The 18,576-nt window shown below is 34.2% G+C and overlaps 1 protein-coding gene across 1 annotated transcript in view; it reads right to left on the reverse strand.

The window, feature by feature from the left end:
- The window catches only part of shg (DE-cadherin), a 158,511-nt gene extending 141,441 nt beyond the window's left edge, over nt 1-17,070 (reverse strand). The window contains exons 1-2 of the mRNA XM_085956835.1: nt 16,392-17,070; nt 3,558-3,631 (exon numbers count right to left, since the gene is read on the reverse strand). Of these exons, the coding sequence (XP_085812961.1) occupies nt 3,558-3,631; nt 16,392-16,494 (177 nt within the window). The 5' untranslated portion in view covers nt 16,495-17,070. The remainder of the gene's footprint in view (nt 1-3,557; nt 3,632-16,391) is intronic.
- Nucleotides 17,071-18,576: the final 1,506 nt, after the last annotated feature.

Below are 18,576 nucleotides of genomic sequence, written 5' to 3' on the forward strand. Positions count from 1 at the left end.
GATTTACTCAATCGAGATTATTAATTATATCACATGAAATATAGCTTTGTATCCGCTATTAATACCACGTATATCAGCATGTTTCCCTAAATAATATATATAAACGAACAGAAAAACACAGCCTGCAATTAAGTAATGACTAAAGTGAAAGCGTCAACAAAGTAATAATTTTAATATTCATAACCGTCATATAAAGCTACGCGGGAAATTCAAAAAGTGCGTGGATATCCGGTGACGGACATTTCCAACGCTTCACTTGTGCCGGAAGTTGAGGGTTTCAAATGTCGCGGACTGGCATATAATATGCCACTTGCAACATTATTAATACAATGACACATATCTTGAAAGCTTCTGAAGGCGTTACTAAGTCTACGTTGCGTGACCATCTATTCTAGATTCTTGAAGGGGAGAATTCTGTGCAATATAAATAAATGAATTTATTCCTAAATTTCATAAACTATGATCTCTAATATTATATTAATATCAGATGGTTAACTTACTGTAATTGTTACAATAAGTGTTAATATTTCGATACTTTCCTACACTATTTAGCAGTCGTAGCGGACCGAAAGCAGGCTTGTGTATAGAATAGAACCGCTGTTTAAGTTTATCCCATACCCGTTAGGTATTTCGGTTCCCATTATTTCTGAGTTCCCTGTAGCGAATTTATGTTATGTTTATAGTATGTATGTAAGATAGTTGTTCTATCAAATGATATCTAGCCAAAAAATGATTATAGCAAAACATTTTCACACGTACAGTGTCGAGTATGAAGCGCTACGTGACTGTTACATTAGACGCATGATTGACATTAAGAGGACGTTCTACAGAAATGGCCTTGAGAATTGAAAATATGATTTTTTAACATGTGGTCCATAATATCTGGTCTACTAGTTAATATAAAAAGGTCGTGTCAAAGTTGTTTGTGTTAATAAATTTGCTCTGTGACTGATCCGACTCATATTTTACATTTATTTCATCAGGGCTGTCGAAGACATAAATCATAATATATATTTATAATTTTAAATTTTTATTTATAATATATATTATTTAAGTTTTGTGCATCTAATGCCGGGTCCACACTGGCAACAAGTTAATTTGCTGGCAACCTCGTTAGATTTTACGATAATTATTGTAAAATTTCTTAAGCAATTATGGTAAGTATCGTAAAATTTAATGAGGTTGCCAGCAACTTGTTGCCAGTGTGGAAATGGCTTAATATCCACTGTGGTTCACGTAGTGGCATGGACCTGGGGTTAGCTAATTCAGGAAGTCAACACCCATGATAGAATTTTTTCCAGTTTTGGTTGCATTATATTCCAAAACTCTTCTGTAAAAATCGTTTCCGAGTTTATAAATGGAAATTTCTCGGTGTACATAGTAAACAAACCTACGAATAAAAAAAGACAAAAAGGAACATACTGATTCATCGCAGTAAAATCTGGTAATCAAATTCGCCATTTTGAAAAGCGACGATTTTGCGTAAACAAATATCACGTGGTCTGTACGTGTGCGGCAAACTTCGAATGTGTTTGTAATTTTGTGCAAAGTGCGAATGTAATGTTTTCAAATAATTGATATGGATTAATTATACCATCGTATTATTTTCTCGAAATCATAAACATACTATAATAGTATTTGAGTATCAACCTATGTTCAATTTGAATTGGGTTATAATAATAATATACCCGTATATATATCAATAGTATGTTTGCTACAAAATCCACCCAAGTTATCAGTACGTACTTGCACAGGTTTGATTAAAAACCATGATGAAATTAACATTTAAAAAATATGAATGCTTAATATTATTTTGACAGCCCTGTTTTCTGATCGGCTTCATGTCGCAGGTGTTCATAAAATAATAATAATTCTCCGCGCGGCAGAAATTATCAGTAATAATAATAATATTTCTTGAAATAAAATCTCCGATGATTAGTGATTTTTGCGAAAAGATCGATTTAAATTGACGTAGTTACGACGCCGAGGTCCTTTTTATACTAAATTATATTTGAACGGCGGGCTCTTCAGCGGGCCCTTAAAACTCAACGCTAAAATATTTCAAACGGCCTAAGATATCACACCTTAGCACGTGTCCCCACACGTGTGCACGTAGTTGGCGCGCATTGTACAAATGTCAAAGATGTACTGACACGTAGGGAAAATGATCGATTCATTGGGTTATGTGATTTATACATTTATAAAGTGACATAAAAGCAGTCATGGAAGAAGATATATTGGGACCGTGAACTTTTGAAACGTGACTAAGTAACTACGTGACCTTAAAGTGACATTCTATATTATTCTAGGATCATAAATAATTGCCAAAAGTATTTTCCGATAAGGCATTGCAAATTGTTAAACATCAAGCTTTTCAGTTCATTAACTGAATAACTAATTCAGAGACTGAGAACACAAAATATCTATTAAGAGCGTACACAAGTGAAACGGCAAATAATTTTCAACAGTATGTGGTACGAAATTTCGCAGTCGTCGCCAATCGGAGACTGGCAGTCGAGGTGTGGGCACGTCAATTTATTTTGTGATGGCGTCGGAGGAATATATTCTTAAATCGTGTAAAGATGACTAAAAAACGTTCCGCATGTAGGGGAGCGTGGGGTAATGGGAGCTTGCGGGTAATGGGAGCGACTGCAAAACAGGTACCATCTAACACTAAAATGACTCGGAAATAACCAAAACATCTTCGCCAATCGTCGGCTAAGCCCGTCGATCGCTGTCGGCTGCTTAGTGGCACGTGCACGCGCATGGCGAGTGGAAGTGTGTTTTGGGCTAGGTGCTTATATCAATTTACAATACATAAACATCAACGTAAGTAATTAAAATTTTACTTATTTTATCATTTTTTGTGTCCATTGTATAGCCAGATACATGTATTTTTTTTGGGTAATGGGTAATTGGAGCCTAGGTGGTTCCCATTACCCCTATATAAATTTCACACCTCTTTTACTAGTAGAAAAGATTTTAATTGTTCCAGATGCCCAGAAATAGAAAGCTGACGACTTTCAAGGCTGGTTGGACGGTGACTTCATTGGAAAATGCCCTCCGAAACCAGAAAGATCATATTTGTGTTTTTTGCTTAGTTTCATAACATGACGTGTTGATTCTTTTGATATTTTTAATACTAGAGCATATTTTTGTTGAATTACATTAGTAAATATTTAACATTTTATTGTACCTATGTCTGTTATAATGTGTATAAGTGTTTGTAAGCAAATAAAAATATGAAGCTCCCATTACATATTTGGTAAATTTTTGGCTCTCATTACCCTACATGTGGGGTAATTGGCAGATGCGGCACATCCCCAGAAATATTCAGTAAAGCGCTATATAATAATACTATGTGGATATTTGAAGGAGAGTTTTACGGTAACTTTAATAATTAGTCTATCGGTTCTATATTAATAAAATAACATAAATATTTTTAGAATATATCAGAGCTACGAATGATTACTCTAGTGTAGAGGGCTGGTGGAGGGAAATCATGCGTCTGTATATAATATTATTTATAACAGAATGTGAAAGATAATAATACTTACGCGAAGCTGATGATATGCTTCCAGGTGTCGCGAATGCCGGAGTTTGGCCGCGTGATGGTCCCATGACACTTGACCTGTAACAAAACCAAAATTCATTAGCGAATCGCTTAGTAACGATTACAACACATTTTCAAAAAAAGGGGTCATCGTTCTAGTTAGAATATTACGGGTGCAAAGTAATTACGTGAGGATTTAAAAAATGCATAATCCTATTATAATGTTATAGAAATATTTAATGAACTATGGCTGCTTAGAGCTTTTCCAGATGACGCGTGTCTCGCCGCGATTAATCGTGAGAACGTGTGGTCGGCTCAATGAGGTCACATATACCTGGAATGCGCGCGAGTTTTTACGCACGAGTCAAATCACGCCATCTGGACAAGGCCTTAGACCTTGTCCAGATGGTGCGTGTCCCACTGCGCTTTACACTTGAGTACCAAAAATGTGCTCCGTGCATTTAGCGCGTTCCATTTGGCAGTGAATAAGCTAGGTGACGTAATTCATTTTTGAATCTGCATAAAAAAACAAATGCTAGTGCAAGAAAAAATCCCGATGATTCAATAATTGTGATACTCGGTTTCTATGAGATTTTGTGTTCGCGATAACTTTCAACTTGCCGAGAATACATATTATTATCCTCGCCACTTTACAATCTAGGTGTCGTCATTTATTTTGGAATGGCTATAAACGCCGCGTACTCGAGAGTCTCGCATTCGCTTGCGCTTGTAGCGCGACAGAAGATGTCACGCCGTGAATACATGTGGACGGCTCAATGTGTTCACATGTACCTGGAGAACGCGCAACTTATTAGGCGCAAAGCCCAAAAACGTGGCCAAAACCCAAGAAATAAATTTTTGAAATGGGGATACTTGAGTAGTCAGTCAGGTAGAGGAGTAATGACTGCATTTCATTGTGAAAGGGGAAGCGTTTTGACCGTATACTTTCGTCGCTGCGACAGTTGGAAGTTAGCCTTCGCGGAGAGTGTACGCGTCGCGTGCTAAACAGACGAAAATAACGGTGACTTTGAAAACCCATAAATTTCAAGTGAAGTGTTCAATTTCAATTCTGAGACTTGAATACGACTTCTGGAGATATGTAGAAAATATTTTTACATTGGTTGAGTCTAAACTTAATGTATAAATTATTGAAATGTAGTATAAATATCTGCATAAATAAAATTGAATAATTTTGAAAACTATTCGATAATATAAATATTTTATTTATATTTATAAAAATAATTGATTTGATATAAATAAAAAGGATTTCAAGTTATACACATTTATATTTTTTATAAAAATCGATGTTTTTTAAAATAGATATAAAAAAATATTAAAACTATGAATTTGTCAAAAATCGCTTAGGTGATGCTTAGAAAACTTAATAAACTAAATTTTAATAATAAATATGACCATAAAATATATGTAATAATAGGGTGCGGACCGATAGAACAAATTCACATTTTATTACATTTTTTACAATTGTAAGTTTGTCTTTGACTTAAAATAAAAAATATTTTTATTTTTAATGTTTTCAGATACATATTTATTCATTAATACAGTTGAAATTGTAAATTATCAAAAAAATGTCTCAAATTGCAAGCTTCGTATTTTTCCGCTAGATGCCTCTTTAAAAAAGGCTCAGTGAAGACTTCGCCTTAATGAATAAAAAGGTCACAGCAGTTGTTGATACAGATTGGTGCAAATCAATTGACAATATTATTTGTATTAAAAAGTTTTTAAAAATACGTATATGACGGGCGTGCAATTTTGTATAAATATAGGGTACAAAATGAGGTTAAATTTGAAAGTGTTGAAAGTATTTTGTAGAATATTATCTTTACTATAAGTTTTATTAAACGCAGATAGGTATAACATTAGTGATTTTTTGATGTAGGTACGTCGTGATTAAAATTTACTACACATGTATATTATTGATTTACCAAGAATATTTGTGACGGTACCTACCCTTAAATTTACAATACAAGAAAATGCAGTCGGATAAAATGGCCATGAACGAAAATGACAGTAAAAATATAGCCATGTTAAAATAATACAATATATAAGTAGGTTATTTCAAACACGCCCAGAAAGACATTTCCAGGCAAAGAACTGTTTCTTATTTATTATCGTCTTAGCACCGCGGTCCCCCATACATAACGTGTATTACAGTGCAATAAAAACAATAATAGTTAACGATAAGTCATGTGATAAAATACGTCATAATGTATAAAATGAATAAATTTTATGTAGTCACAAAATATATTTTTACGAACATGATTGTTTATCCTGTATTCTTCTACATTCTAGACCGGCTGCCTACTTACTTCTCCACAACTGTTAAGTATTTCAGTTCCCATTATTTCTGAGTTCTCTGGTTCCACGTGAACGTAATATATTTGTCTCGGTTAGATAAATTCTTGGAAACGTCTTTCAGAACATAGCCTCTATAACCACTTGTCCAGCGAAGTTGAGCATTCCACCAGTGCTTTTCAGCAAGCAAGGTGGTATCGAGATACCCGAAATGCCTTAGCACGAGAAAACATACGGGAATTGGCTTGCCGGTGAAGCAAAGAAGAAGGCATGAACGAAAGTCAGTGGCAACGGAAAGCTGTGATCATTTTGAATGACGCAGCTCATTGTATCCTGTCAGCACACACCACGTGACATGTAATATTATGTACTTATGTAGGTAGAGTTCGAAAAGTTTTAGTTGATGTGCGGTGGCTTGAAGAATTAGAATCTCCTCCTCTCGCGATTCAGTATTCAGTTCCCTGACCTTGAAAGCATTTGACGTTTCTTATAAATGCGCGGTATCAGTCATTTAGACGTGTTAATAATGGTAAAAAATTTGAAAAGTGACAGCAGGAAGATTATAAATCATCTTATCTCCTACTGTGAAGAAGAAAAACGAAAAAATAAGCTCATTCGGCCCTTCAACAACGTTATCGCAAGAGTTGCAGCGATGACAGGTACATAACACACTTGAAATTTTAATGTTGCCATATTGTTATTGGGAAAAAATGTATATCATTGTATTTGAAATTTGCGAAAAGTGGGAAATAATATTTTACAATCCTGGTAATACTCTCCCAATACTTCGAAATCGAAAACAATATGAGCGCCGCCGCGAAGCCTCAAGTTAAACTTTTCGGTCTCTATACAGCTTCTTTTTTTTGTTGAACAATTGTTACAGCAATTATTGAGGAGACCACTTCATAATATATAGTCGGTCCAACAGTGGACCGCGATCGACATTTTGCACACACCTGGTTTACAGCATATGAAGATAATATTTGTGTTACCAGTGAAAAATGCATAGGGTGGGTATATGCGGCTCTCTATGTGTAAGATATAAGTGTTTTTGAACACGACATTTGCGTTTAGACTAACGTTTGACAGATACTTGAATTAAGTGAAATAAAACCACCCTGTAGCATACTGTACAGACTTGTGATTTGCGAAAAAGCTTTCAAAAAATCGATAGTCCGTTGAAACGAGCTTTAATATTTTATACGGGAGTTGATTAGCTTTGATGTGTATATGAAAAATGGGTTTGTGGACACGAACAATAATTTCCAACGAAGATTTTTTTATAATTTTATAGAATATTTAAATAAGAGGAGGGGACGCTATATATGATACCAATATAACACAATGTTATTAACTATTAATATATATTATATATTCAATAATTAAGATGTTTTTTGCTTGGAGCAGGTGAAATCGATGAGGGAAAAAAATGGGCATCTCCTGCAGAAGCAACGTGGTGCGGTAAGATAATTGGCGGGGACGGTAAGTAGAACTAGGCGTGAGCGCTACTCCAACACTTAGCTGTGGAAGATGTGAAGTACACAGTCTGTGGTCCGCTTTTTTGCACATTCCCCCACAACAAACACGAAGATTTGGTCCGTCGATTGCCGTACCGCACCTCGTCGCTTCCACAACAAAACCTACCGATTCACTCCTCATATCAGACATTCGGTGTAATTTAGCCTGTGACCTATCACACCCATGAAGTGGTCTTCATATATGAGCATTCTAATAGTCGATGTGCGGGTGTTGACAACTATTTCGGACAATGTAAGCCCCAAAGGCCCGGTTGAAAAGTGTTGCGTATATTGTTGGGTTCTAGCATGAGTTGTATACGTGTAATTACACAGTAATGAAAACGTCATACGCAATCACTCGATTTTATGATTTCGGTTGGCAAGACATGCGCAGCGCATGAAGTCAGCCGTTAAATCAGATTTTTTTAATTGGTGAGGGAAGATTGATGATGTTAGGGTCAATATCGCCTACGTGAATGCGTGTCCTGGATTGCGGCTTAGCAGAAGTCTGCCATGGAATCCGAACACTAGTTGAAGAAGCCGAGAACGACTTGGGTTTAAAATCTAAAGGTAACGATGACGTTGAGATTTTTAACCAAAACAATAGCATTTGGGTCAACCTCATTAATTATTATGTAAATGGAATAGGAGGTGCCATATATTTTATACGAAAATTAATAAACTTTTCACGAATTAAACGAGGGGCCGAAATAAAAAAGTTTGTCAGTTTCAAAACTAGTTTGATGTTGTTACGTTGTGCTTTTAGATCGTAGTTCATATGGACTAGACACCGTTTCATTTGAGGATTCTGGTCACCAAAATACTCACTGACCTCCGTATATATTTAAAAAAGTTTGCAGTAGTTTTAAACCATGAAGATTAAATCGAACAATCGTATGCCCAATTCCTTTTATTTTAAATCAAATTACAAGGGATTCATATTACTATTTAACAAAAGGTTTTCTAACAGCCACTGAAGTCAGTTAGTTTGGTGAAACAGACTTTACCACAGGAAACTCCCGTGGCGTATGGCTTACTGAGGGCAAAAAACTGAAGATATGGAACCTAAATGTATGAAATTGAATAAAAAAAAAACTCTGGCCTACTGATTAAGTTAGCTACAAGTGACTTCGCATTGCAGCTTAATAAGTATCATGAAAACTTCACGCATCTACTTTGACATTCCACTATAATTTTAGATTCACCCAATTAGTTAATTACATACATGGTTTTATGATATTAACAACACAAGTCATAAGATTGGATAATGTAAAATTAAATTCGACTTAAATATGACAGTGCATTAATTTCATATATTACTGTATAAACATTTATTGTGGAAGTTTTTTTATCTGTGGAAAGTAAAATATCTTTACTTCCTCATCAATTTTTACCTGATCAAAATAAACTATTTCTTTTATTCAACGAATAATTCACAAGATGATAATGTAATATTCTTTATATTGAATATACATAATTTAAAAACAACTCAGATATACACCTATCAGAAAAAATATTTTTATCGTAGCTATATTTATATACTTATGTATATATTTAATTACGTACATATGTTAATTACTCGTATTATTAAGAATCACGTAAAAACCAAGAATGCGTACGTAGGTTATGTAACTAAAGAAACAGACTCCAAACCAGAAGGCGAAATCCCATTTTGTTTTTGGGGTTACCAATAGATCAGGGGGGTAGCAAACTGCAGCCCGCGGGCCGCATGTGGCCCGCCGGGTATTTTTTTGCGGCCCGCCATCATTATTAATTGTACTTCTGATTACGAATAACTTCTTTATATATTTTTTATAAAAATATTGATAATATATTAAAATTTGAAGAATTTGTTGTATCGTAAATGTATTATCTCAGTACGTCTTCCTTGCGTCTCGTCTCACACTATGTAACCACTATTTTCTACGTTGAACATCGTGACACATTTAAATACTTTTAACTCCGCGTTGCAAGGCAAAAAAATATATGCCCATGATATGGTAAAAAGTTTGAATGGATTTCAATTAAAACTCAAGTTATTCCTTCAACAAATATCGAATAACAACGTGGACCACTTTGCAACTTTGAAGTTGCTGAATATATCAGAATATAAATTTGAAGAATATGGTAAAATTATTAAAGCTCTGAATGACGACTTTTCACAAAAATTTGGTGACTTCTGAAAAATTGAGACTAGTTTAGCAATAGTACGCGATCCATTTTCAATAGATATTGATAGTGTACCGACAGAGCTACAACTTGAGATTATTGATCTGCAGTGTGACACTGATTTAAGAGAATTGCATCGTCGTGAAGAAATCTCCAAATTTTACAATGCCCTTAATTCAGACAAATTCGACCGACTTAAAGATTATGCACGAAAAATTTTCAATATTTTTGGATCAACCTATATATGTAAACAAACATTTTCGATCATGAACCTCAATAAAAATTCTTTACGATCAAATATCTCCGATCCCCATTTACAAGCAGTTTTGAGAATATCAACTACAACATTAACACCTGAATTTAAAAAAATGTACAACAGTTTCATTCTTCTCATTCATTTTTTTGTAATATTTATTTTTCGTGATAATAAATAGTGTATATCTAAAAATGGTATTTTACTTGCGGCCCGCCGCTCATTTTGAATTCTTGAATTTGGCCCTCCATCCAAAAAGTTTGCCCTCCCCTGCAATAGATGAAGAAAATAATGAACTTATTCCCAATAAAGCCAGACGCTCAATTCTTTGGTACTACATACATAGCGAAAAAATCCGTTTGTAGTGACAATAATCGCGATTCAAAACGGCAAGAGCAAAACAGGAGGCACAATAGAAATATTTTATTTTTTATAAATTAATAAGAATTATAATATTATAATTTAAAAAGAAATATTAAATTTTGCTAGGCACTAGGACCTTTTCCAAAGAGCTAGACTCTGATTCTTTTCCGTATGATTCGATTCAGTAGACAATAAATATTTTACGTGACTTCAATATAAATTATTATTGTGAATTCGAAAAGGCAAAACAGAAAATATTTGTAATGTGTCTATCATAATATTGAATATACCTACACATCTAGGGATATATTTCGAATGTGCATTTTTCTAGTGTCAAATATCCAGTTTTCCAGTTTTCAGAGGCTGCCTGTGAAACAGATGCAAATACAGTATCATGACGTCATAAGAAAGTTTTCATGATTCATGACTCGATGACATTATTGCTTCTTCAAGAATAGTGATACGTTATGAGGGATGAAGATTAAAAGTACTCGCGTTTTAAAATGATATTGCGCAAAACCTTCTTGTTTCCAAATACGAAATGACTCAAATGAACTATTCAGTCATAACAGCTGATTATCTCCAATTGAACGAAAGTCTCCGAGTCACTATTGAGGGACTCGGTTCCCATGACTAAAAATACAAGAAACAACCATGCAAGTCTTAAGGCTTAAGCAATATAGTGGATAAAAAATTGAAAGTAAGTAATATTAATGAACGAAAATTTATAAACCTAGGCTCTTGTAATACCACAGTAAGAGGATTATGCCCACTGTAAATTCTTTTGAATTAATATTATAATAAATAAATCAGTATTTAAGAGTACAATTTCGTGTAATTACAGCACAAGAATTTTAAATGATTTAACACTTTGAGATTTTCCATTATTTTTAAAATCTATACCTACATAAGCATAACATAAAAATAATATGTATACCTACTTACATGACTAAATATAGTTACATTATTATATAGGATTGAATTTAGAGATTTCATTAAACAACAAAATATCTAAAGGCTTGTTCGGACTGTTCCAGTGATTTAGTCGAGTAGCGAGTGATTTAGTGAATCAGTAACTGAAAAGTGTCCGAAAACAGTGAGTGAGTGACGTGTCAAAATGAACAGAGCGACGGATATTTCAAAACGGACACCATTCGCGCGACACGAGAGTGCTGCCGTCTGTCAGATAAACTTCAAAAATAATTCAAATGACACGATACAATAAACGGAATGATAAATGAATATAACTTATAATTATTCTTATGAACACTAAGATAATGTGTACCTACTCTCAATAACAACAAGTTTTCTGTGAAATATTGCCATTATTTATCAACGTATTAATCAACAAATTATCTACACTACCTACCGACATGACACAATATCCTTCATACTGAGTATACAGAATAAACGGAATAATAAATGAATGTAACTTATAAGATAATGTGTACCTCTTTACCTATCCTCAATAACAACAAGCTTTCTGTGAAATATTGCCATTTATCTACGGATCTATCAACACACGTTCGCGACGGTTTGTCGCATTGAAGTATAATGATTGTAAGTTATATTATTTCGAGTAGTATCTTCGCTCCAACGATGTGCCATCTCTGCGGCAGTCGGCGACTAATGAACTCGCCTGTTCAGACTTGTTTCGTGGCTTGTTTAGTATTTAGTGAGAGGTGGTGGGGTCGCTACTCGGCCAAAATAATAGAATAAAATGGATCGACTGGACTGGCAATTTTACTAAACTACTCGACTAAATTTGTCTGTTCAGACACGGTTTTTTACCAAATCACTCGCTACTCGAATAAATCACTGGAACAGTCCAAACAGGCCTTAACGGATGTTAAGTTGAAAGCTTAGCCCGGTTGCACATACAAAATCTTCTCGACTGCGAGACATGACCGTAAATCAAAAATGCCAGCAATGTTGCAATTCTCTTTCGTGCACACAGGCAGGAACATGCTGGGGTAGTGATGTTACGCGGCTAGGCGAATCGAATGGTTGACAGCGAATAGCAGCATGTGCGCATGCGCCGCTGTAACATTTCGCTAATCTACATCGAAATGTGTTGCATAGGACAGCTTATGTTATTTTCCACCAAAAATACTGCACCGACGCTATATGCCGAAGTATATAAAGATACATGCTTTTTTTAAAAGATGGATTTAATCTAAGAAAGGGTTTGTATCTTCCGAATCGAAACCTATTAGGTTCAAACTCTGACTCGTACACAAATTTCGTCATTATAATATATTCTATAAAAATAATTTAATTTTCCGACATCTATCGTATAATTATGTAAGAATGTATTATATAATATCTACACGGATTGCAGCGCCATCTGTCGAAGGTTTATAAAAATATTTCGTCATTTCTCCTCAATATTGTATTGTATGGATTATTTGCCGATGAATCTTGATGTTTTTTAGTACGGACTTTATGTCACGTGACCTCAGCATGTATATCTCAGTTTAAACAAAATGATAGACTGGGATAGCATCTGCATCTTTGTCAAAAATAATTAATAACCAGATACTTAAAAAAAAAACAATTATTGCATTCAATCACATAATATATAAGTAGATTATTTTTAAAAGTAAAAATAAATTTTATCTAATGATTTTTTTGATGAGCGTAAATTTGAGCTCATCGTTCAATATCTTCGGTGAGCTATTGAAATTTCATCGATTTACTGTACCTTTGTCACTAGTGTGTACCTATTCATCACTAGTAATATCGGCTTATCTTCTTATTTCCAGTAAGTACCTATACCGTGAGCTTTTTTTTCATTAATCTCCACAGCCTTCTTCATTCTAAACGTCATCCTTCGCCACTGGTACATATATATGTGCCCACAAAGGTTATCATAATACTCGAGTTTAGTACCCGATTTTTAAAAAAATACGTGAGCCATTGTTGATTTTAGTCTCCTATCAAATTTATTCAATCAAATTATATGAATTACTAGATTACAAGTCTTAATGAGTTGAATCAAGCTTGTCGATATGCATTAAAAAAAAAGGTGACTATATTTTCATGGGAAAAAAACAATCCGCATAGTGCGGCACAGTACGAATCAACCGAAAACAAAAGTAAATTATTCCTATATTATTTTTAAAAAATACGGTCGTCGATGGATAAAAAGGGGAAACATTTAACCCATGTTATCAGGTTTGTTGTGTTTTAATGTTTCTAAATTCTCTGGCTCTGTCACGTTTTCGAATAGGTACCTACTAGTATCCACAAATTTAAAAAAAAATCTAACGAAAAAAAATTAAACATTGAAAACCCGAGAAATAATTGTAATAATCAAATATTTGTAATTTATAGAAACTGATTAGGTACCAATTAAAATGATAGAAATAAATGGTGGTAGGTATGTCTAATCTTATTTTTCCTGTATTTGTTACAATAGGAGGTATACGATTGGAAACAAAGAAAATAACTTTTAAATCAACCATCTACGCTACAAATACAAAACCCGTGTCCGGAAACTTGTACTTACGTATGCAGTTCGCCGTATTACACTTCACCGTGAAATGTTATATCGGAAATATATGGCCGTATATTAAAGACGGTCCAATCTCTTTGGCTCGTATAGTACTGACATAAAATTCATGTCTAAATAAGACACGGGTCTTGTCGGTTTACACTTTACAGGAAGCCAGCAGCAAACTGATTTTAAAAATAGCCGATATACTGGATTATTTCTTAGGTTAGGTTTTCATTTTTGAATTCATGAATTTTGCCAAAATCAGCTATGAAAATTGAATTAATGTTTATATGAATCTAATAAAATTGGTGACCGTATAGCGTATAGTATACGGTCATCTCTTTACGATAAGAAAACTCACGGCGAACTGTGCCACGGAGAAATGTGAAATGTAAAAGAAACGGAGAAATTAAATTTACATGTAACCTACAAAAACGTGGCTTCAATATTAAATTGCAGACTTTTGGGTACCTACATATTTGGAAATAGACACATTTCGTTGTTGAATAATTCTCAATGAAAGAAATATTTGCCTCCATTCTCATGATTCCATTATTTTATTTTTTACTATGCAATTTAACAATGTATGCACTTGTCACAGGGACGTTACCGTTTTGCTGCAATTTTTTAGGGTAGGGTATGAAGAATAAATTCATCAACGAGTTGGAAAATTAAACCTAATAATACCTGTAGGTACCAAGATGTGGGATAAATTAATCAAAAGTAAAATTATCCAACTAAAACATGGTGTCTATATCGGATCTATGGTTACAGTAATTATAAGGTAGAATGACACACGGTAGCTATTTGCGACACCGAAAATAATTCCACCTCAGTGCATCATAAATAACGGCTTTATCCGGATTATTAAAGCATTCAAATTTTGAGTCACGCATTGTAGATATCTTTAATCGTGCACAGTTAAAGAAATCCTATTTTCTGAACATATGTAGGGATAACAGGTTTATTTAAACTTGCCGTGAGTGTTAGTTTCCGCCAGTGGCGGGTGGTGAAACTTACGTATAGGGATGCTGTAGAAAAAAATACATACATAACTACATCGCAATTAATTGAATTTTGGCGGGAATTATGGTGTGTGCAATGTTCATTCGCGTATTAATGTAATAATATTCATAATATAAATTATATAAAATGAAAGATAACAACCGACCGTGAAAATCTTACTTAAGTAATATGTAACAAGAGTAGGTACTCGATAGAATTTAAATTTAAATTTAAGTTCTGTACTGTTCCATTTGAATATTTTTGCGACCCGGGTTTCGCCTTCCGGCGCTATGCAGACTCACCAATGGCAAACACATACTTGATCCTTCACTTAGTAGGTAAGGTAAGGGTTTACCTTCTTTTATTGTATACATTTACTAAATAAACAGTAATTAACTGCATTAGTTGACGGTGTGTATTCACCATTGGTGGTGTCTGAAGATGCCGAAAGGCAAAACTCGAGTCGCAAAAAATTATAAAAAAAGAAAATAGTAAAAAACTTAAATCAATTAGAATATAATCAAATAAAGCACAGACATGCTCTATTCGCAAAACTTGTCTGGTTATTCCGGCAGTTTCCAGTATACGTTATAAAATTCTCATTTTAAAGTCCTTTCTATATTGATTTCATTGGCCCCATCTTTTGCCGCAAAGTTTTGCCATTTTAAATATGAATTTTCCAGCAAAAACTTGTCTGTATTTATGGTTTCCTATCCCTGATTTGACGCTACAACCGGACACACGCGGGCTACTGCGGACATATGGCCCGCGCCCGCATCTGCGCAACCACTGCGGCCAAGCGCTGAGACATCCGCTGCTCGCTCATTTCCCGTGTTGGCGTCCGCACGTCTAGTGCGGACATCTGTATGCGGCAGTGTTGCCAAACGTACTATAATTATAGTATTTTTACCATAATTTTGGTCCGCGTACTAAGTACGATATAAAACAGCTATAATACGCCCAAAATACTATAATTTTGAATATTGGAAAAAATATGTAAAAAGTACTCAAATTTCGAGATTTCCGTTGGATAAATTGATGTTAAGTACTATAATTTCGCAATAAAGGAAGATTTGGAGAACTTGGAAAAACAATTGCTCGAAAAACGTAAAAAAACGTCTTGACTTTGGTTTAAATTGAAATTTATTGAATTCTTTCGTAAGCACTTTTGGTCGGAAGAGGTACCTAAATAAAAATGGGTCTCTGAGTTTCCCAAATTCTCCGTTATTTTTTTTCTGAGAAACAAAAAACCTATACATTTTCAACAGATGACTGACTACGCGTATTATATCTTTTTTTCCCAAATACTATAATTTTGGAGGCTCTGTACTATAATTCCAATTTGAAAAGATGACACCACTGGTATGCGCTCAGTATATGAAGAACCCGCCACAACAACACGCGCGAACACCCGTCCCCGCGCATTGTCGCGGACATCTCGTGCGTTTGAGTTGCTCGCACCCCCACTGCGCCGCGCTCGCCGGACCACTACGGCCGAGCACTAAAATTCATGCCCCAAGCCCATCTTCTGATAAATTTCGTGGCCTATCGCAGAAGCACTACCCCCAGGGACCGCTACCCATGAGTTTGGAAAACACTCCAGTAGGTATATAATGTGTTTATTTTCCATGATATTAAAATATTTCCTCGAAGAATTGACAGTAGGATGCATTCAAGTACCTAACAAATCAATCATTGTAATTTATGAAAAGTTCTTACCTTTATTATTTTCCAGGCTACGAACCACATTCAGCAATATTAAATATGTAATTATTAACCACAATATTATATTATGATTAACTGATCTGAAACATAACGTCATTTTATATCTGCTCTAAGTCAGACCCTTTTTGGTGGTATACCAAATATATATGATCAATTATATATCCGTCATTAGTGTTTATCTCGAAGATTTAAGGTTCAATTCCTAGTCTTATTTTGTATGCGATATTTACTTCATCCGTTACCGTGTCCTTTATTTTTATAACGTCTCTCAGTGACACAAAAAACATAAAACGGTTTCCAGCGGGAATGTTTCCTTACAATCCAATTGTTATACAGTAAATTAATATTGACGGTTAGTCCACCGAAGTACGAGAGTAGTTGTCGAACAAACTTCAGCGCGATGTATTTAGAGACAATCGAAACACATGTCGGATCCGTCTCGAAAAAATCGAATCAATATTTTCAAAAATTGATTAAAAATATTTTGTCACTACTTTCCTACTCAAATAATGAATTCTTATTATATTATATGCTCGTGAAAATTTAAAAATAAACTAATATTACAAATGCGACTTAGCACGATGTTTTTACACACTTTTAAATATCAACATTTTAACGAGGTTTAAAAATAATTAAAAGCTAAACACTACGAAGGGCCCGTCGTATCCAAACTAAAGATAATATTATTCGTATCTTATTTATATACGATTTTTACCAGTAATATCCGATATTTTATCAAAAAGAGATAAGATAGGGAGAAAATAATATATTCAGAAGGCGATGTTTTTACCTACCAGAGACACCTAGCGGATTTATTCTGGATCGGAACCGTATTCTCGTGTCAAGCCTATCAGGCACCATTAGCGACGGGTGCACGATTAGTAAATGCGCTCCCTAAAGACATAGACATTTTCAGTGATGTACTTTGCATTTTGTTTTTGAAACATTATTTTTCTGTATTAAATTGTACTTAAGTATGTTTTGATTTAATTTGTTTTTCTGTTATTATTATTATTATATTATATATTGTAATATTTCTTATAATGTAAATCTCATGTTGTGTACGTCTTGAATTTAGATTTGTTATGTCCACAATGTTTTGTATTCTTAAATAAATAAATAAAAATAATATAAAGCTTGCATTTTGAGACATTTTTTGAATAATTTACAATTTCAACTGTATTAATTAATAAATATTTATCTGAAAACATTAAAAAGACAAATATTTTATATTTTAAGTTAAAGGTAAACTTATAATAGTCACTAGGACCCCACCCCATCTTATTATCACATATTATATTTTATGGTCATATTTATTATTAAAATTTAGTTTATCAAGTTTTCTATGTTGTACCTAATAAATTTTTGACTAATTCAGAGTTTCAATATTTATTAAAAAAAAAAAACCTCGATTTTTATAAAAAAAATATGTGTATAACTTGAAATCCTTTTTATTTTATGGTCGGCAGAAAGGCATCACGGAGTGGAAGGCGTAATGGGCTTTGAATTACTGGCGCGAGGAGAGGAGCCGTTTTTTTCATGTCTCTTGGAACTGGTAACTGGAAGTAGTCAGACGTCTTTCGGATTCCCGGTCCTCGGACGATCGGATGGCGGAGAACCCAGACCTTCGCTTCATGTATTGCAGGTTGTGTCGTTCCTTGTTTTAATCGTTAATTATCCACTGAATTTCTGTAGAATGTTATTTATATTTTCCATTGTAATACGGCAGTCATTTAGATCAACCGTTCTTACTTATTTACAACCCACGTTCGAATCTAGTCTCTGTGTTAATTTTTTTTGTGATATTTATTAACAGAATATAGCTGATCTTTCCTAAATAAGAGTGACGCCCAGGTTTGATTTTATTTTTACTCTTTCAATGTTCGATATCTTTGCACGTTTGCAACTTTTTTCATTTTAGTTGTACGAGCCCTCCGCAGTGCAAATCGATTAAGTATTGCTTTTCAATTCATTTACACAACACTTTGCCACGACGACGAAGTGCTATATTGAAACAAAGATTCCCACATCCTGATAGTCTCTTGCTCTCTTCATGCTGACCCATTCCATGTTATATGCCCATTTCTAATTTGACGTTCCCTCGAGTTGACAGGTTACCAACCTGAAGGCGAACTACGGCATAAGAAAAACCTCCTTGTGCCGAATCCCACATAACATG

Source organism: Rhyacophila brunnea, unplaced genomic scaffold, assembly GCF_057557595.1.
Source record: "Rhyacophila brunnea isolate RB1 unplaced genomic scaffold, BYU_Rbru_1.0 scaffold_6, whole genome shotgun sequence".
NCBI lineage: Eukaryota > Metazoa > Arthropoda > Insecta > Trichoptera > Rhyacophilidae > Rhyacophila > Rhyacophila brunnea.